This window comes from Dasypus novemcinctus, chromosome 10, assembly GCF_030445035.2.
Source record: "Dasypus novemcinctus isolate mDasNov1 chromosome 10, mDasNov1.1.hap2, whole genome shotgun sequence".
NCBI classification, from domain to species: domain Eukaryota; kingdom Metazoa; phylum Chordata; class Mammalia; order Cingulata; family Dasypodidae; genus Dasypus; species Dasypus novemcinctus.
The window spans coordinates 2,908,474-2,928,367 of record NC_080682.1 but is presented as its reverse complement, the minus strand read 5'-3'; the positions used below and the strand labels follow the sequence as shown (position 1 = coordinate 2,928,367).

Genomic DNA, 19,894 nt, shown 5'->3' with positions numbered 1-19,894 from the left:
TCTGGGTAATAAGTAATGCAGGATCAGCTGGCTCAGCTCATGACCCGGCAGCCTCCCTTTGAGTTCCCTTGGTGAACTGGTACAGCTTATGCAAACGACACTATCATTTATGCCACTATTTAGATGTCATGAGAAATCTGCATTTTCAGAGACTAAGTTGATTAAAAGTCACTAGGCACTAGACGGAGGGAAGACCTGCTTAGTGGGTAATTTTGTAAGGGCACAGGAAGCTGGGCATGGACCTCTTTCGGTAAGCATCAGAAATATCAAATTAAGGGAAGTGGACGTGGCCGTGGTAGATAGAGCGTCCATCTACCGTATGGAGGGTCCAGGGTTTGATCCCCAGGGCCTCCTGACCCGTGTGGTGAGCTGGCCCACGCTCAGTGCTGCTGTGTGCAAGGAGTGCCATGCAGGGACACCCAAGCGTAGGGGAGCCCCACGTGCCAGGAGTGCGCCCCGCAAGGAGAGTGCCCTGCGTGCAAAAAGTGCAGCCTGCCCAGGAGTGGCGCCGCACACATGGAGAGCTGGCGCAGCAAGGTGACGCAGTAAAAAAGAGACTCGGTTCCCCAGTGTCACCAGATAATGCAAGTGGACACAGAAGAACACACAGTGAATGAACACAGAGCAGACAACAGGAGAAAGGGGAGAGAAATAAAATAAACCTTTAAAAAAATAATAATAAAAAGAAAAGAAAAAGAAGAAATATCAAATTCAGATACCCCTAGTGGAACCATAAATATGATAAAGGTAATACCTAGAATATATAAAGAACTCCTACAAATAAAACAGAAAAGACAACTCATTTTAAAAATGGGCCAAGGACTTGAATTGACGTTCTTTCTCTGAGGAGATATGCAGATGGCCAATAATAAGCACATGAAAAAATGCTCAACGTCATTAGCCGTCAGGGAGATGCACATCGAAACCACCAAGAAGGAAGCGGATGTGGCTCAATGGACAGAGCGTCCGCCTGCCACATGGGAGGTCCAAGGTTCAAACCCAGGGCCTCCTGACCCGTGTGGTGAGCTGGCCCATGCGCAGTGCTGATGCATGCAAGGAGTGCCGTGTCATACAGGGGTGTCCCCTGCATAGGGGAGCCCCATGTGCAAGGAGTGTGCCCCATAAGGAGAGCCGCCCAGTGTGGAAAAAGTGCAGCCTGCCCGGGAGTGGGGCTGTACACACGGAGAGCTGAGACAGCAAGATGACGCAACAAAAAGAGACGCAGTTTCCCAGTGCCGCCTGACAGTGCAAGTGGACGCAGAAGAACACACAGCGAATGGACACAGAGAGCAGACAATTGGGGGGAGGGGAGACAAATAAATAAATAAATCTTAAAAAAACAAACATTTAAAAAAAAACCAAGAGAGTCTACCTCTCAGCTGCAAAGATGGCTCTTACCTAAAAAAAAAAACAACAGAAAATAGCAAGTGTGGGTGAGGGTGTGAAGAGATAGGAGCAATATTTGTTCATTGTTGGGGGAAACATAAACTGGCACCGTCGCTGTGGGAAACGGTGCGCAGTGCCTCAGGAAGTTCCGTGGGGGATTTCCACATGACCCGGAAGAACTCGGCACAGGGGCTCAAGCAGACCCGTGCACACCGACGTCCCCAGCGGCGTTCCCCCCAGTAGCCAAAAGTGGACACAGCCCACGTGGCATCAGCGGCCGACTGGAGGAGCCAGGCGCGGTCTCGCCATGTGGGATGTTTACATTCGGTCTAGAAAGCCCTGGAGTTGTGATCCATGCAGCAACGGGTGAGCCCGAAGACGTCACGGTGAGTGAGAGAAGCCAGACACATGCCGCACCATCCCATACACACGAGCCAACCGGACTATGCCGATTCGTACAGAGCGGGTGGCAGGTTACCAGGGGAGCGGGGAGTTACTGCCTGAGGGGTGCGGAGCTTCTGGTCGGGGTGGTGGGAAAGTTTGGGTGGTGGCGACGGTAGCGCAACATTGTAACATCCTCAACACCGCTGAACCCTTATGTTGCTCATGTGAGCCCAGTAAAAACTTTAAAATCCGTTCTCAGTGTCCTGAGGCGTGGCCCTCGAGTGTGGCTCGATGGGGCCGAGTGCTTGCAGCTGTGGGGTGGCGTGTTTACCCCCTTGTTTTCTTGCAGATCATCAAGAGGGCCCGGCAGAACCATTTGTTCGAGCAGTATCGGGAGAAGCGGCCGCAGGCAGCGCAGCTCCTGGAGGACGTGCGCGCCGCCCTGCAGGTGATGCCCTCTGTGCCGCTCTAGCCGCCCGATCGTGCACCCGTCCCCGTCCCGAGAGCCCACGGGTTTCTGCAAGGCCCGCGGAACTAAACCCGTCCCGTCGGGGGTCACTACCGTCCCCAGGAGAGATGCCTGTGGGGGTGGGTGGAGAGGGGGTCGGCCACCATCCTGCTGCCGACAGGAAGCAGCAGAGCACGTCCCCGCGGCCTGTGCATGCAAGCGTGCCCGCCCCGGTGACACTCTCCCGCCACGCCAGGGCACCGCCAGGTCAAGCGCTTGCTTTTGACCGAGGTGCACAAGTTATGCCAAGTTTCTCAAAATGGCAATATTGTAACATTTCAGGATTATTTGAAGAAATGAGTTCTCTCCTAAAAAATTGAGCGTTTTCAGTCACCAGTATTATAGCTGTGTTTGTACAAGCCTGACGGAGCGTGATTCGCCTCCGCCACTGTCTTGTCTTAACGGGGACCGGGGTGCGTAGGGCAGCTTCTCCCTGGAGGAAACCAGGGCGGAGGTTGGAGCTCGCCGCCGGCTCTGAACCTCACAGCAGCCCCCACGTCCTGCGCCTCCACACACCTATGTGGGAGCAGCTTTGGCACAGTCTCCAGGGGAGCAGCTTTGGCACAGAGGGCGTGAGCACCTGCCCAAAGCCACCCACGAGGTGCAGGCAGCCCCGGGCAGGGCCTTCTACCGCAGAGGCAGCGGAAAGCGCCATCTTCCTTACGGGGCCACGGGGCGGCGGGGAAAACGGGTCCCTTAGCCCCGTGGAAAGACCCTGGGGCCGTGGGTGTGGCGGAGCGAGGCTAACGGGTCTGGCCTCTCTCACTATAGCCCTTCTCAGCAAAACTGAGCGAGACCACAGACCCAGATAAGAAGCAGATGCTGCAGAGGCTCCAGCAGGCGGTGACGCTGGCCAGGGACCCGCTGGAGGACGCCGTGCGGGCCGGAGCCGCTGGAGAAGAGCTCGAGGCCCGCGTCCAGGTGCGCCCCCCCCCGCCCGCCCCCGCTCCCGCTCCCGAGAGGCCAGCGCGCCCAGTCACTCTGCGGCCCGGCAGCCCCGCCCCCGGCCGCACCCGCAGGACGCCCCTAGCAGGACCCCGCTTCTCACAGGTGCGTGGGCAGCGTCCCCAGGAGCTGGGGGCCCACAGGCGCCCGGAGAAATGCCCTGCCAGGCCTTGGCTTCTGGGAAAGGGGTCACAGTGGCCCAGGTGGCCTCCACCTGGGGTGCCCGCCTCCCCCGGCCGGCAGGGTGGCCGGTCTGCGCCACGCCAGCGCCCCCTGCTGCTCAGCCTCTGAATCGCGGCGGCTGCTCCGGAACCCGCTGGATGGGAGGAGCCTTGGAAAGCCGCAGGGCTGCAGGGGCACCCCCCACGCCCCCTGCCAGCGCCCGGAGCCCCAGCTCGGGGTTACCGTCCCTTGCGTTGCCTTTTGGTTTTTATCCCTACGGATAAAAGCCCGTCTGGAGCGTCTCGCTTATAAATCGCGTGTCTCTCGGCACTCCGGGCTGTGCCGCAGGCCAGGCCACGCCCTGATCACCGACCCTCACGCCGCATCTGAGATGCCCCAGGCCCCCCTTTACCCGCTCTCCTCCTCGGCCCGTGAGGAGGTGCTGCGGGGTCCCACGATCCCCCCACGGCCGGGGGCTCTAGGGGCCCTGGGGCCCTGTGGGGACTTGAGCTCACACCAGGATTGATCCCAGTGGCGCAGCCCGTGCCCACACTCCCACGGGAGGGCTCATGCCCAGGCAGCCCACGGAGCCTGTGGCCCAGGAACCCACTGCCTGGCAGCCCCCAGACCCCTGACTCCGGGGTAAAGCGGGCGTTCAGCATGAGCACGTGGCGCGGACCACCCAGCAGCTCCGGGTCCGGCTCAGCCAGGGCGCCTCGGCTCCGGGCGGCGCACCTGCCGGGGGACCTGCCGTGGTGGGTTGATGCCTGCTCGTGCCCCCCGTGGTCGAGCAGGGAGTCGTCTGCCAGCCTTGGGGGTCCTGTGAATTTGCATACAGGCCCGCAGCGCCTTCCTGCCCTGGGTGGAGGGTGAGGCGGTCATTTCTGAGGTTTGAATTTGCACTTCCGTGCACCGAGAGGCCGAGGCGTTTCCTTCCCTGTGGCCGGTGCTCCTGCCCCCACCCCCCTCCCTCTGGCGGGTTCCTCTTTTCCTTGTTGGTTCCTTAGCGTTTTATGTGTTCCAGGTACGGACCCTTCGGTGCTTAAATATGTTGTAAATCCTTTCTCCCAATTTGCGGCCATTCTTTCCACTTTCTTTGATGAACAGAGGGTCTTTGTTTTGAGGGGTTTGTTTGTTAAGGAGGTGCAGGGATCGAACCCAGGACCTGGTACGGGGGCAGCAGGCGCTCAGCCGCTGAGCTACATCTGCTCCCCGCTCTGTGTTTTCATGCAAATTCTTCCTTATTTTTCCTTTTCTATGCAACACTTTTGCTGCCCAGACACCTAGAGCCGCCCTCCTGGATTTCCCTGTGAAGGTCTCCAGGCTTCGTGGTTCGTGTTTAAGTCGTCAGGCCTCTGGGGAGCGCGTGTGAATGGGGGCACCCACGTGAACGGGGGCGCGCGCGGGACCCCCCAGCACTCCGCAGTGGCGTCTCCGGCCCAGACCGCCTGGTGGTCCAGCTGCCACCGCGGGCACATCACAGCGGTCAGCCCCTCCGTCTGGTGTGGTCAGGGGCCCGGCCGGTTCTCCAGGTGCCTCTGAAGCCGCACCTCGGCAAGCTCCACGCGAGACGGCCGCGGGGGTCGAGGTGGAGTTGCACCTGCGCAGGGTCGTTTCCCAGGCCCAGCTCGGGGCCCTGTGGGTCCTCTTGATTTTCTGTTCTGTTTCCGTCATTTTTGCCCGCTTTCAATTTTTTTTTTTAGCTCTGACACTTGTATCTTTCCTGATAGTGGATTTGTCGGTTTCTCTCTGTTCTATCACTGTTTTTGTAAATTTTGAGGCTTTTTGATTAGGAGATTCAAGTGTCCCTTGTTTCTCTCTTCCTGGTGAGCTGAACCCTTGGTCGTATTGTACTCTCCGTCCCTGGGAATTCCTTGAGCCCCCACCCCTCCGGCCCCACGACTGACCGGGCCTGGAACCTGCGAGCACCGCCTTCGGCCCGCCCCTTCCCAAGGAAACCAGGTGCCCGGGCCTCACCCTTATCCTTCTCTCCTCCTGGCGCCCCCGTGTTTTAGGGGTTTCTCTTGTCAGCACAGGCCTGGGATACGATTCTGAAATCCATTCTCACAACCCCTGTCCTTCATTGGCCAGTCCGGCCCTTTACCTCCGTCCCACGCTGCCCCACCATCCGGCTTTATCTCCTATATCTCGCTCTTCTTTCCTGCTTAGGTTTTTCTTCCTCGTTAATTCTTGTTCTCGCCTCTACTAGTCTAGACGTTTCTCTTTCTGTTCTTTTAGTGGCTGCCCTGAAAACCGCCCGGTGTGTATTTTATTTCATGACCTCAGTTAAATGTCCCTGAGCTCCTTTCCCAGGGCTCCGAGGACGTTTAGAACATGGCGACTCCAGCGGCACCCCTGGTTGTCATCTGCTGTGCCCAGTGTTTTAAGTCTGTCGTTTTTTAAAACTATACAAGTTATGTCTCTATGTTCTTTTCATTTGTTTAGCTCTAGCCACAGATTTCCCCTTTTGCTCACCATTCCATCGTACGGTGCCATCTTTCCTTTCCAGGACCTTTTTGTTTGTTTCTCTTCGTTTCCCTTAGAAAACACCCACCTGAAGTTGTGTCCTTCACGTGGGTGCTTCTTTATCATCACTGGGCTTGTTAAAGTGCAGCTTGCTGCCCCCCCAGGCAGGAGTCTGGGGCCAGGCCTGAGAACCTGCGCCTCCAGCGAGCTCCCAGGGGCCCCTGCTGTGGGCTTCAGGCGGCGCTCTGAGTGACCCTTGGATGTCGCTGCTCTGAAGTTGCCCAAACCTTCCCAGAGGCTGGCGTCCTGACTGCTCGGGGTGGGGCCACTTCCAGGCCCGGAAGCCGCATTCCCGGGAGGGGCCTGGTGGTCTATGCTCAGCAGGGCCTGTGGCCATTCCTCCCAGAAGGCGCGTTCTGGAAACAGGTGGGAAGTGTTCAGTGTTTGTACATCTAGAAATGGAGTTATTTCATCCTTGTTTTATTCATTGTAACTTTTTAGTTTGAAGTAATTCTGAATTTACAAGATGGTTACAAAGATAACACAAAATCTGTGGAGAGAACGTCAACCTCCCATACCTAGGTTTATCAGCTTTTAACGTTTTGCCCCATTTGTTACATCATTCTGTCCAGCCATCCAGCCATCTGTAGTGGCATCTGTCTTTGTATTTATCTGCTTTCTAGGCATTTGAGAGAAGCTTGCACACATCGTGCTCCGGGAACCCTTAGCACTTCCATGTACATTTCCTGGGAAACGCCCACAAATGTAACCCTACCAAGCGCAGTTGCCAGCTTCGAGAACTTTGACATTGATCTGAAGCCTACAGTCCACGTTCCATTTATTTCAGTTGTCCCAATAACGACCTTCCGGCCGTTTTTCTTCTCCATTATTAGATTCAGTCCAGGATCGTGCATTGCACTTAACTGTCATTGTCTCTTCAGTCTCTCTTTTTTCATTTGTGGAAACAGGTACCTGACAGAATCTCCTACCTCAGCCGCTCCCACTCACGCCTTTCCGTGTCACCCTGGGGCTCTTTTGGTTTTTGTTTTTTTAGGGACCAGCTGGGAATTGAACCCAGGACCTCCTGTGGGAAGCTGGCGCTCAGTCCTGAGCCGCATCGGCTCCCTGAGTTGGTTTTTCCGTTGGTTTGCTTGGTGTTTGTTTTTTTGTTTTTTGGAGGCCCCGGGAACCAAACCCAGGACCTCCCATGTGGGAAGCAGGCGCTCAGCGGCCTAAACCACATCTGCTCCCCCGACCCTTGCCTTTGAAGTGGGTATTGCTGGTACAGCCGTGGTTGCAGCCCCGCCCCTTAGCACCTGGGAGATGCCAGGATGTCGTTACCTGCCGCTGCCCTGCGGGCTGCCCTTCTGCTTTCTTTCTTCTTTTTTTTTTTTGGAGGTACCAAGGCTGGGGATTGAACCTGGGACCTCGTATGTGGGAAGCCAGCGCTCAACCACCGAGCTACATCAGCTTCCCATCAAACTGCCCTTCTATTTTTTCCCCACTGGAATAATATTTTTTTTTTTCCTTTGCAAAAAAAGTCAAGTGCTACATTTTTAAAAACAGAATATCCCAAACAATCAAATGCAATACCCGCCACAGAAGAGGGTCAGGCAATAGTACAAAACATTCTACTTAAGCTCTTTTTCCCCTTGTTACACAAGTCAGTTTAAAATGAAAGAAGTTCTGTGAGAACTAAGAAATCTACAACCTGTAGTTTAATAATAGAAAAACATTAAGACAATTCAGAGCTCTATAGCAGCCAGCATTTTGCTTAATTCCCTGTTTATAGCACCTGATTGTCTAGGTTAGACAATGAGAATTCCAGAACGAGTGGCACATGCCCTGTACCACCAAGATAAGGTGGACTTGCTGTGCCCCTCCCTGTCCATTAAGGGGAGGACGCCCTTTTTCCCAGGCATCCCCCTTACACCCAGAGCAGGGGAGCCCTTCTTTTATAGGAAGTATGCACTGGGTAATTCCATTGCACTGGGTAATACATTCCATTTATGGAAGTTCTGTTTGTTTCTCTCTTCAAACCTGCCGGGGCCATTTTGGAAGCTGCTTCTTGCTTGTCGTCTTCATGATTCCCTAATTCCTGAAGCTCTTTAAGCTCGCCACACCTCATTATTTCTTCCGGTGGCTCTGAAGCTTCTGGCGCCGGAAGCTGCGGAAGGTTCTGCTGAGCCCCACCGTGGCTGCTTGTTCCCCGGGGCCTCGACCAGGGTCTGTCTCGGGTGACCTGTGGCGTCCTGAGGCTGGAAGCACAGAGGCCCCTGGGCCTTTCCGGCACTCATGGCCATTGCCTCCCAGGGGTGCCCAGCTGGGGGGGCTCTGTGGAGATGTCCCTGCCACCGGCAAGCCTGCCGCGTGGCCTGAGCTGTGGCCACCCTTTGGTGTCGGCCTCACCGGCACCCTCCCGGCCGGGGTCTCGTCCCCCCTCCCACGGCCCTGCAGCAGCTGCCTTCCTCCGTGGCCACCCTGCCTCCTCGCTGGCCTCGGCCTCCCCTTCCCTCTCCTGGGGGCCGGCCGCCTTCGCTGACCCTACGTTCCTGCCTGCTGCTCCCCGTTAACTAGCCGGAAACCGCCAGGTCCCGCCAGCCTCATGTCGGGGACGTGCGCTGCCCCTGCGGCACCTGACGTCAGCTGGGCCTGTCACGTGGGCGGGGGTGCCCCCTCCCGGGCCGGCACGCGTGATGGGCCTCCCCCTGGAGCGGTGCCCCAGGGGCGCCCATGTGTGCCCGCTGCTGCCCCTTCATCGCACCAGGTGTGTCCCTCCTGCCCTCGGCGCCACCCTTCCCCTAGCGCCTGGGAGCCTGGCCACTGCTCCACCTCCTCCCCGAGCCCCCGGGGCCCCTGGCGCCCACGGCCCTCTCGGGCCTGCCTCTCTGGCGTCGCTCTCCTGTTTCCCTTTCTGGACTCTGAGGTTTGTCTTGGCGTTGAGCTGCCACCACGGAAGCCTTGTCCTCCGAGATGACGCTGCTTCGTGGCGCACGTGTCTGAATTCGGGGCATCGGTCACGCCAGGTCCAGCTGTGCTAGATACATCACGTCCTGCCAGGAGTGCGGGTATAGACCTCCCTTTCCCTCTGTAGGTGTTGCTGGAAGAGGCAAAGGACGTGCTCTCCGAATGGCTGGATTCCAGGCTTGGCAGTGAGGTGACTGATAACTCCATTTTCTCCAAACTGCCCAAGTTCTGGGAAGAGGAATTCCACAAAGACATGGCAGCTCTGAATGTAAGTGCGGCCAGCAGTGGCCACGTCCCCGCGCAGTCGCCCATCTCAGGTGGACCCAACCGGGTGGTTGAACGGGAGCGAGCCCAGGGCCTCGGCGGGCCCCGGACGGCGGGCAGTGGCAGCCTCTGGGGCAGGTTCCTCTGGGGCTGGAGGCTCCGGGAGGGGACAGCGGTCTCCCTCCCACACCACAGGTCCTGCCGCCAGATGTCCTGACCCGGGTCAGCGAGTACGTGCCAGAGATCGTGGCCTTTGTCCAGAAGATCGTGGACAACGGTTACGGGTGAGCACGGGCGGTGCGGGGCAGTGGGCAGGCAGGAGGGCTTGGGGCTCGGGAACCCCAGCCGCGCCCTGGCCCCCCCACGTCCACCTCGCGGCAGGCGTCCCCTCGGCGCCGCTGAGCACTCTGCGCTGCCTTCATGCGGGTCACCCTGTGAGTCACACAGCCCGCCTGGTGACTTGTTCTCATCAGCCACCACTGCAGCAGGATGTGCCCGACTGCGCGGACGCGGGCTCCGTGCTCGAGGCGGGAAGGACGAGGAGCCGGGTGGCTGGTTACACCCAGGCCTGTCCCGGGGCCCCCAGGACTCAGCCCCAACCCCCCAAAGCCCTGCAGCGAGAGGCGGGGCCAGCTCTGTCGGGGCACCGGCTCCTCTGGTGGAGCCCAGTGAAGACCACCGCCCAGAGTCCGCTAGGAAGCTCCGGGTGCAGGCCTCCAGCCACGGGGCCCCAGAGGAGCGGGGTGGGTGGACGCAGACGCCGCTGGCCCCCAGGCTTGGGGCGCAGAGCCCCCCCGAGGACCTGACGGTGCCCGCCCTCGGCCGTTCCCCAGGGGTGGTTTCCTTCCGCTGGGCTTTCTGGGGTGACTCCACCCCCCACCGCCCCGGCCCTGGGTTCCCCGCTCTCATGCCACCTGCGCGGCCCCCGGAGCCTCTGCAGTTAGGGTTTCTGCAGTGAGCCGGTACCCGGGGGCCAGAGCGTGCGCCGGGGCCCGAAGGCCCAGAGCTGGCTGGCTCCAGCCTCTGCTTCTCGTGGGGGGGGCGGCCACACCCCAGCCGGGTCACTCAGAGTAGCGGGGGGCGGGGGGGGTGGCTATGCCCCAAGTGGGTCACTCTCTAAGGAACAGGGGATGGGGGATGACAGCCACACCCCAACTGGGGTCACCTAGAGGAATCGTGGTGGTGGCCAGGCCCCGGCAGGGGTCACTTAGAGGAATTGTGGATGGGGGCCACTCCCTAGCCAGGTCACTCAGGAGCTGTGGGGCAGTGGCCATGCCACAACTGGGGTCACTCTCTAAGGAACGGGGGGCGATGGCCACACCCCAGCTGGGATCACTTAGAGGAATGGTGAGCAGTGGCCACTCCCCAGCCGGGTCACTCAGAGGAGCTGGGGGGGGGTGGCCATGCCCCTGCCGGGTCACTTTCTGGGGGGGCGGGGTCAGCAACAGCCCCAGCCCCTCTATGTGGGGACGAGGAGGCAGCAGGATCCCCCCAGCCTGAGAGGAGCAGCCTGGGCTAAGAAACGTCAGCTCCTCCTTCCACCAAGGCAGTGCACAGGCAGGCGGTTCTGGGCAGGGACAATCCACAGAGCTCCCTGGAGGCTGGGCCGAGGCTGGGCCGTGGCTGGACTGAGGCTGGGCCGTGGCTGGATTGAGGCTGGGCCGTGGCTGGGCCGAGGCTGGATTGAGGCTGGGCCGTGGCTGGATTGAGGCTGGGCCGTGGCTGGATTGAGGCTGGGCCGTGGCTGGATTGAGGCTGGATTGAGGCTGGGCCGTGGCTGGGCTGTGGCTGGATTGAGGCTGGGCCGAGGCTGGGCCGTGGCTGGATTGAGGCTGGGCTGAGGCTGGGCCGTGGCTGGGCTGTGGCTGGATTGAGGCTGGGCCGAGGCTGGGCCGTGGCTGGATTGAGGCTGGGCCGTGGCTGGGCCGTGGCTGGGCTGTGGCTGGATTGAGGCTGGGCCGTGGCTGGGCCGTGGCTGGGCCGAGGCTGGGCTGTGGCTGGATTGAGGCTGGGCCAAGGCTGGGCCGAGGCTGGGCCGTGGCTGGGCCGTGGCTGGGCCGAGGCTGGGCCGTGGCTGGGCTGAGGCTGGGCCGTGGCTGGGCCGTGGCAGTGGGCAGAACCAGGAGCAGCAGAGAGCACCAAGGGCCTTTCGTGGAGGGCAGTGCAGCGCTGCTCTGCCGTGCGGTCACCTGACTGTGCTCCCACCCAGTCCACCCGGGAGGACGCAGTTGGAATGGCCGCATCAGAGCCGCCCAGTGGCCAGACCCAGTGAAGTCGTGGCGAGCGGGACCGGAGGCTGGGGCCGGCCACCAACTCAGCACCCTCCCAGCGCAGGGCTTTCCTGGGAAGGTTCTGGACTCCTCTGACCCGTGAGAGCGTACCCCCAACCTCTTCTTTGTGTTCCAGCTACGTGTCAAACGGGTCTGTCTATTTTGACACGGTGAAGTTTGCTTCCAGCGAGAAGCACACGTACGCGAAGCTGGTGCCCGAAGCCGTCGGGGACCAGAAGGCGCTTCAGGAAGGAGAAGGTATGAGCTGGTCGGGGGAGGGAGCTGCAGGCAGCCTCCGCTGCCACCCCGGAGCTGTCTGCGCCTTCCGTCGCGTGGGGCGGGCCCGGCGGGTCACCTCGGCTCACTGGGCTCACTGGGCTCAGTGCTTGCTGCACCGCAAGGAATTTTAGGGTCTTTTAATACTGAGAGGATGAAATGTGTTATTTTTTTAAGAGCAAAAAGTGAGTAGGTTTGGGGCAGAATGGCCCTGGGACCGGCTCCGTGGTCGGTGCTTATTATAAATGGACACCAGATGTTGGAGATTTGGACCTGAAGGGTATCGGGAATGAAAGAAAGAGAAAAAGGAGACTGAAATAAAGAGAAAGTAAAAGAAAGAACGAGCAATCTGGCATCATGGGGTCTGCGAGTAGAGACTCCTCAGACAACTGTATTATTTACAAGGGGCTCTCTATGTGCTCCAGTCTAGGTGACAACAAGCAGCAACACGCAGTTAACTACTGCATTACTAAGGAGCTCAAAAAACCTTAAGGTACAAAGTCTAAGTGTTCTATGTACTACAGAAGGTCTGTGCTCATCTTTTCTTTCAGCCTTTAACAGCTTCATCCTTTTTGCCAGGAACTCTTAAATACCGCATTCCTTAGGTACAAGCACAGCCACGGAAACAGCATGTCTCTCCTTGTGAGACCACTGTGCCTCAGTTTCCAACAGGTACTCGCTGTGTCGGAGGACCGAGCCCCAGGGGCCGGCGACCCGTGTGCATGTGACGGACGTGGGACGGCAGCACGTGCTGGTCCCCAGCCACTCGTGAGCACAGCACCCTCTCTGGGTCTCGCTTTGCAGAATCTGGGATTCCCACACCACCAGCCTCTGGTTTCTCTGTGCCCAGGAGTTGAGCTGTCAGCTCACCCTTTTCTCTCTCGCGTTGCCCTGAGCTGCGAGGAAAGCCAGGCCGCGTCTTCCACATTCGGTTCGGAAGTCTCCTCCGCTGTGTCGCAGCTCGTCACGGCCACGTTCTGCCTCCACCCGACCCCAGGAGTCGGTTCTGCCCCGTTCCCGCCCTCCTTCCAGGCATCGCTCCCGTCTAGGGAAGCCCTCAGCAGAGTCACCTTCACCCAGCAGGCTCTTCAGAGCAGCCAGGCCTTCTCCACCGAGCAGGCCACAGTCCTCCAGAATCTTCCCCTTCCCATCTACAAAACTGTTCCCTCGTTTTCGGTATTTCCATTTGCAGCACCCCACTCTCCTGGTACCAATTTCTGTTTTAGTTTGCTAAGGCTGCCGATGTAAAATACCAGGAATGTGTTGGCTTTTGGCTTTTATAAGGGATTTGTTAAGGTAAAAGCTTCTGAAGCTGTGAAAAGTGTCCAAATCGAGGCATCTTCAGAGGCGCTTTCTCACCAAAGGCCAGCTGCTGCATCCTGGGCTCCTACCACGTGGCGAGGCAAAATCAGTTAATGCCTTGCACCTCCTTCATAGAACAAAGGGAAAAAACCACATGATCATCTCAATTGACCCAGAAAAGGCATCTAACAAAACCCAGCACAGCTGCCTGATAAAAACACTGAGAGAATTAGGAATAGAAGGAAACTTCCTCAACATGATAAAGGGCATCTACGAAAACTCACAGCTGGCATTATACTCACTGGAGAAGGACTGGACGCTTTCTCTCTAAGATCTAGAACAAGACAAAGATGCCCACTTACTTAACACTGTACTGGAAGTTCTAGTAATTAGGGAAGAAAATTTAGAGCAATTAGGAAAGGAAAACAAAAGGAACCCAAATTGTAAAGTGAAAAGTAAAACTCTATTTTAGAGTGACATGATCCTATATACATATATATATATATATAAAGTCCTGAAAAAGGCACAGCACAGGCACTAGAGGTAATAAATTAATTCAGCAAAATGGCAGGGTAAAAGATCATGCCAAAATCAGTAGTGTTTCTATGCACTAATAATGAACAATCTGAAGAGGAAATCAAGAAAATAGCAAATAAAAGAATGACATATCTAGGAATAAATTTAACCGAAGATGTAAAGGACTTGTGCATGAAAAACTACTAAACATTCCTAAAAGACATCAAAGAGGGAAGCGGGTGTGGCTCAAGGGATAGAGCTTCTGCTTACCATATGGGAGGACCTGGGTTCAATTCCTGGGGCCTCCTGGTGAGTAAGAAGAGACAGCGTGCCTGCCTGGTCAGCCAGTACTTGCACGAGTGCCCACGTGTGAGCCAGTGCCCCACGCAAGTGAGTCACGCAGCAAGATGATGATGCAACGAAAGAGACAAGGGGGGAGTCAAGGTGAGGCGCAGCAGAAACCAGGAACTGAGGTGGCGCGATTGACAGGGCACCTCTCTCCACATCAGAGGTTCCCAGGATCGAATCCCAGTGAATCCTAGAAGGAGAGAAAATGAGAAGAGAAGACAACACAGACAGCACAAACAGCGGGGTGGGAGGAGGGGAAGGGGAAGAATAAATAAATCTTAAAGAAAAAAAAAAGACATCGAAGAAGACCTAAATAAACGGGGAGATGTTCTGTGTTCATGGGTTAGAAAGCTAAATATCGTTAAGATGCCGGTTCTAGTGAAAGTGATTTACCGATTCAGTGCAATCCCCGTCAAAATTCAAACAACCTTCTTTGCGGAAATGGGAAAGCCATTATGAAGTTGATATGGAAGGGTAAGGGGCCCCAAATAACCAAGAGCATCTTGGAAAATAACGAAGTTGGAGGACTCACCTGTCCAGCCTTTAAAACATGACAAAGCGGCAGTAATCCACCCAGCATGGCGAGAACGCCTTGAAGATAGATGGTGTTGGAGTAGGCAGGCAGGGCTCAGCTCTCACGAAAACAACAAAGGGCAAAAAGCCGAGGGACCTGCTAGGGGTCAGAGACCAGGTCAGGGCTGTGCAACCCGGGAGGGCGAGGGACGGACGAACAACTGGGCGAGGGTCGGACGAAAACAACGAAAGGGCAAAAAGCCGAGGGACCTGCTAGGGGTCAGAGACTAGGTCAGGGCTGTGCAACCTGGGAGGGCGAGGGACGGACGAACAACTGAAACAACAGCCGTGAGCTGCCAACCCCCGTGGGGGCGGGGAGGGGCGCGCAGCCGGGGCAAAGCCTGCAGCTCCCTGCAGCCGACCGAGGGGGACAGACGCCTTCCTCCCGGGAAGAGGGAGGTGGGCGAGGGCAGGGAGCGGCTCCTCTCAGCGCAGGCGGCGGCAGGTGGCATGGAGCCCGCTTGGCTCCGCAGGTGGAGGGCGGAGGAGACACCCCCCGGGGAAAGCTTGTGGCGAGCGCCATCTGCTGGTCGGTCGGGAAAGTGAGGAGGAAAACTGCAAGGCACTGGCACAAGGACAAGTAGACACGGACTCAAACTGAGTGCTCAGAAATAAACCCGGCAAGGGTGCCAGGTCCACTCAGCGAGGACAGAAGTCTGTTCAGTAAATGATTCTGGAAGCCGAGATCTCGTATGGAAAAGAATGAAGATGGACCCAACCTCATGCCACAGACAAAAACTAACTCAAAGTGGACCAAAGGTTCCTTAGACTTTACACCCAAACTACATACAAGAAAGGAAAAAATAGATAAAAAGGACTTCTGTGCATCAAATGACTTTATCATGGAAGTGAAAAGACGGTCTAAAAAGTAGGAGAAAATAGTTGGACACCACATCTCTGATAAGGGTTTAATATCCAGAATGAATGAAAAATGATACTACAACTCATCAGTAAAAAGACCAATGACCTAATTTTAAAAATGGGCAAATTACTTGAAGAGATGTTTCTGCAAATAAGATACACTAGTGACCAATAAACACATGAAGATGTTCAACATCATTAGCCATCAGGGAAATGCAAATCAAAACCAAATGAGATACCGTCTCACACCACGTGAATGGCTCCTATTAAAAGAATTAGAAAATAGCAAGTGCTGGAGAGAATGTGGAGAAACAGGAGCACTCCTTCATTGTTGATGGCAATATAAAACAGTGCAGCCACTGTGGAAGAGAGTTGGAAAATTCCTCAGAAAGTTAAGTATAGAATTACCATATGACATGGCAATCCCACTGCTAGGTACATACCCAAGAGAACTGAAAGCAGGGGCTTGGGCGGATATTTGCATACCAACGTCTATGGTGGCATTATTCACAATTGCCAAAAGTTGGAGGCAACCCAAGTGTCCAACAACCAATGAATGGATAGACAAAGTGTGGTATGCACACGCAATAGAATATTACTCAGCTGTAAAAAAGAATGAAGTTCTGATACATGTGACAATGTTGATGAACCCTGCAGACATCGTGTTGAGTGAAATAAGCCAGACACAAAAGGACAAATGATGTGCGATCTCACTGATAAACGATTAGAACACGCAAACTCATGTCAGAATCTAGAATGTAGGTTGCTAGGGGGTAGGAAATGGAGAGCTAATGCTTAAACAGTCCAGAATTTCTTTTTGGGGGAATGGAAAAGTTTTGGTACTAGATGGTGGTGATAGTAGCACAGCATTGAGTATATAATTAACATCACCGAATTACACATTCGAATGTGGTTAAAAGGAAATTGTAGGTTGTATGTAAGTTACTAGAATTAAAACAGAAAGAACGGGCCTGTCCAACCCCAAGAGCGGGCCCTCCGCTGTAAACCAGGAGCCATAGTTGGAGTCACGACGACGATCATAGCGTTTCATCAGCTGCGACAAGGGCGCCGCTCCATCAAGTGTTTCAATCCGGGAGACTGCATGTGGAGGGACAAAGGGCAGAGAAGGACAGGCCCCTCTCGGGGCCCTTCCTGATGCCCAGAGGCAGGACCTGACTCCGGGACTCCCCGGCTACAGGAGGCCTGGGGCAGGGGCCGTCACACCTGCCAGGCACCGCGGGGGCTTCTGCTAGAACGTGGAAGGGGCAGGGGGGACGGGGGCGGCGGTGGCCGAGTCACACCGCGTTGTGGAAATGGTGCGTTCCAGCAGGCAGGCCGCCCAGGCCGGTCTGGAAATGGCCGGGAAAGCACCGGGGGCAGCGGGGAGAAGACCACCGGGTCCCGTGTGCACCGCGGGCCTGGGGTCCCGAGAGCAGCCCCCTGCCTCCGCCCGGCGAGCCCGGGAGGGGAGCAGATGGGCCCGGGCATCTTGTTTTTCCTTTTCAATAACAGACCTTAGCTGAGAGTGGCTCTTGTGTTGTGGTGGGTACAGCGGCGGTCTGTCCGAGTGTGTGTCTGTCCAAGTGTGTGTCTGTCCGAGTGTGTGTCTGAGTGACACATGGTCCTCTGTTCTTGCATCTCTTTAAAATTTTTTAAAAAGACTAAAAAAAGTTAACCAGAGGGGGGTGGGGGATATATGGGGACCTCATATTTTGTGAATGTAACATTTAAAAAAAAAATTAAGAAAAAAAGTAACCAGACAAATACTCATGTATAACTGTTAATAATAATGAAAAGTTGAAAACCTAAATGCCCAGTATCTGTTCAGGGTTAAACAAAGGGTGACTGGGGAGGCAGATTTGGCTCAACTGATAGAGTGTCCGCCTACCATATGGAAGGCCCAGGGTTCAAACCCAGCGCCCTCTGGCCTGTGGGTGAGCTGGCCCACGTGCAGTGCTGCCGTGTGCAAGGAGTGCCATGCCATGCAGGGGTGTCCCCTGCATCGGTTCCATTGCTGCCTAAAAAGCTAGCAGGCAGAGCCGGTGGAGCTTGGTGGCTGAGCGCCTGCTCCCATGTGCAAGTCCAAGGTGCCATCCCAGGGCCACGTTTCCTCCCTGTTCTTTGCTGTGCTTCTGCGTAGTCTGCGTCTAGCACTTGCTCTCAACTGTAACGTCTGCATTTCTTTTTTTTTAAGATTTATTTTTTTCTCCCCCCTTCCCCGCCCCCATTGTCTGCTCTCTGTGTCCATTTGCGGTGTGTTCTTCTGTGTCTACTTGTATTATCCAGCAGCACCAGGAATCTATCTCTTTTTGTTGCGTCATCTTGCCACGTCAGCTCTCCGTATGTGCAGCACCATTCCTGGGCGGGCTGTGCTTTTTTCACGTGGGGCAGTTCTCCTTACAGGGTGCTCTCCTTGTGCTTGGGGTTCCCCTATGCCGGGGACACCCCTGCATGGCACAGCACTCCTTATGTGCATCAGCACTGCGCATGGGCCAGCTCACCATGCAGGCCAGGACGGCCTGGGTTTGAACCCTGGACCCCCCATTTGTTAGGCGGGCGCTCTATCATTTGAGCCGCGTCCGCTTCCCATGTCTGTGTTCTTAACGCTGTCTCGACAGTGCTTTTCCACTCACACTGTTGCCAGAGGATTTGTGGCTAAGAAGGTGACACTTAGGGGTGTGCCCCGTCTGCTGCCCTGTCCTGGCGCCTGAGCTCAGTCCTCGGATGGAATCTGTGGCACCTGCTCCAGTGTCCCCACAAGAGGGTGGCGGCACCCGGGAAATGTCAGCAGTGCTGGCTGGCAGGAGCGGGCGCCGGGCCCCTGCAGGACCCCAGGCCTCAGCTGCTTCCTGGGGCGCCCCCTCCTGGACCTGAAGGCGTCTGTTCTGCCCTTTCGCCAGACGAGGGGAAGTCGGGGCGACTCCCCACCAGCGTCCAGGGCCGCCGGCGTTGCTCGCGCTCCCGCAGCGTCGTCCGCAAGCCCCCGTGGCGACCCTGCATTCCTTCCCGTGGGACATCTCACGACAGGCTGGCGACGTGCCCCTCGCCACCCGGTCAGGCCACCGAGCTCCCCGGGGACGGTGCTTCCTGCTGCTTCCAGGCGCCTCTTTGCACGCCCCCGCGGGAGCCTCGCCCGGGTGGGTCGTGCTCCTGGAGAAGCAGCGTCCCCTTTCCTGTGGCTTCCGTGGTCTGGCCCTTGCCTCCTGCAGTGGGCGGGAGGTACCCACTGCCCCCTGAGTCCCCGGTGAGTGGCGCACCCGGCTCAGCGTCCTGGCACCTCCAGAGCCGCCTTCCTCCTCCCACACGAGGGGGAGTGGTGGGACCGCGGCCTGAGCATGGCCCCAGGTGCCCGGGCGCTCCCCTTCGCCCCCTACGCCGGGAGCGCCAGCACAAGGGTCCCGGCCGCGGGGAGGCCGTGTTCTAAGGCAAGTCCAGCTGCGCAGGCTTTGCCGTCCAGCGTCGTTAGTGGGTTAGTACCTTCTGAGCCGGTAAATCGTGTGCATTTATAAACAGCAGGTCGACAGCCAAAATCTGCTCGTAGTAAACTTGAAGATGCGCTTGAGCCAAGTGCATAACCACTAAGGGACACGGAACGTCGCCAAGTTAGGCTGCTCTGCCCCCGTGTCCACAGGCGACCTGAGCGTGTCGGCCGATCGCCTGCGCGAGAAGCGGTCAGCCAGCGACTTTGCGCTGTGGAAAGCCTCCAAGCCCGGAGAGCCGTCCTGGCCGTGCCCGTGGGGAAAGGTGCGCGCCCTGCCCGGGCCATGGGGGACGGGGGGCCCGGGCCGTGGGGGATGGGGAGCCAAGGTGGGGGCCCAGTGGCTGTGGGGGGTGGGGCGCTGGTGGCCGTGGGAGGCAGGGGACTGTTGACTGGGGGACGGGGAGCAGGTGACCGTGGAGGTGTGGGGGCCCGGTGGCTGTGGGGGACGGGGGCTTGGGCTGTGGGGGGCGGGGGGCCGGTGCCCTGGGCTGTCTTTCCTTCCCAGTGAGGGGCAGCTCAGGGGGCCCAGAATGCCGCATTGGAGCCACATGGAAATGGCCCTGCTTCCGGATCTTTCTCAGGAGACCCTTAGGGCCTTCGGGGGGCCCTCTCCCTCCCTGGCTTCTGTTCTCCGATCTCACTCACTCACCCCCGAGGCCCCTCGGTCCCAGGTTCTCGGACACTCTGACACTCCTGGGCCCCGGGAAGGGGTCCTGCCGCTGCTGGGGAGCCCGGGGCCCGCGCGTTCGTCCAGGGGCTCCCGCAAAGCCTCGGCCCGCACGAAGCCCCCAACGAACACGGCACTCCGACTGCGTCCTGTGCAGCCGCAGGTGCCTTTTCCAGGAGGGCTCGGTGCCAGCGGCGCGGGGGCCTCGCTGGCCAGTGACGCGCCCTCCGCTCCACAGGGCCGGCCGGGCTGGCACATCGAGTGCTCGGCCATGGCGGGCAGCCTCCTCGGGTCGTCGATGGACATCCACGGGGGCGGCTTCGACCTGCGCTTCCCCCACCACGACAACGAGCTGGCCCAGTCGGAGGTGGGCAGATGCCCTGGGGCTGCTGTGGGGGGCAGGCACGCGGGGGGCAGGCAGGCAGGAACTGCCACAGTGGGCAGGCACACGGGGGACAGGCGCGCGGTAGGCAGGTGCGCGGGGGCCGCCCTGGGCTGTCGGTCAGCAGCTCGTGTTG

General features: G+C 57.7%; 1 protein-coding gene across 1 annotated transcript in view; it reads left to right on the top strand.

Annotated features, from left to right (window-relative positions):
- CARS1 (cysteinyl-tRNA synthetase 1) overlaps nt 1–19,894 on the top strand; it is a 59,167-nt gene that overhangs the window by 17,940 nt on the left and 21,333 nt on the right. Inside the window, exons 5-11 of the mRNA XM_004460350.3 lie at nt 2,120–2,218; nt 3,050–3,199; nt 8,946–9,086; nt 9,278–9,366; nt 11,489–11,610; nt 18,860–18,972; nt 19,615–19,743. Coding sequence (XP_004460407.1) covers nt 2,120–2,218; nt 3,050–3,199; nt 8,946–9,086; nt 9,278–9,366; nt 11,489–11,610; nt 18,860–18,972; nt 19,615–19,743 — 843 coding nt within the window. The remainder of the gene's footprint in view (nt 1–2,119; nt 2,219–3,049; nt 3,200–8,945; nt 9,087–9,277; nt 9,367–11,488; nt 11,611–18,859; nt 18,973–19,614; nt 19,744–19,894) is intronic.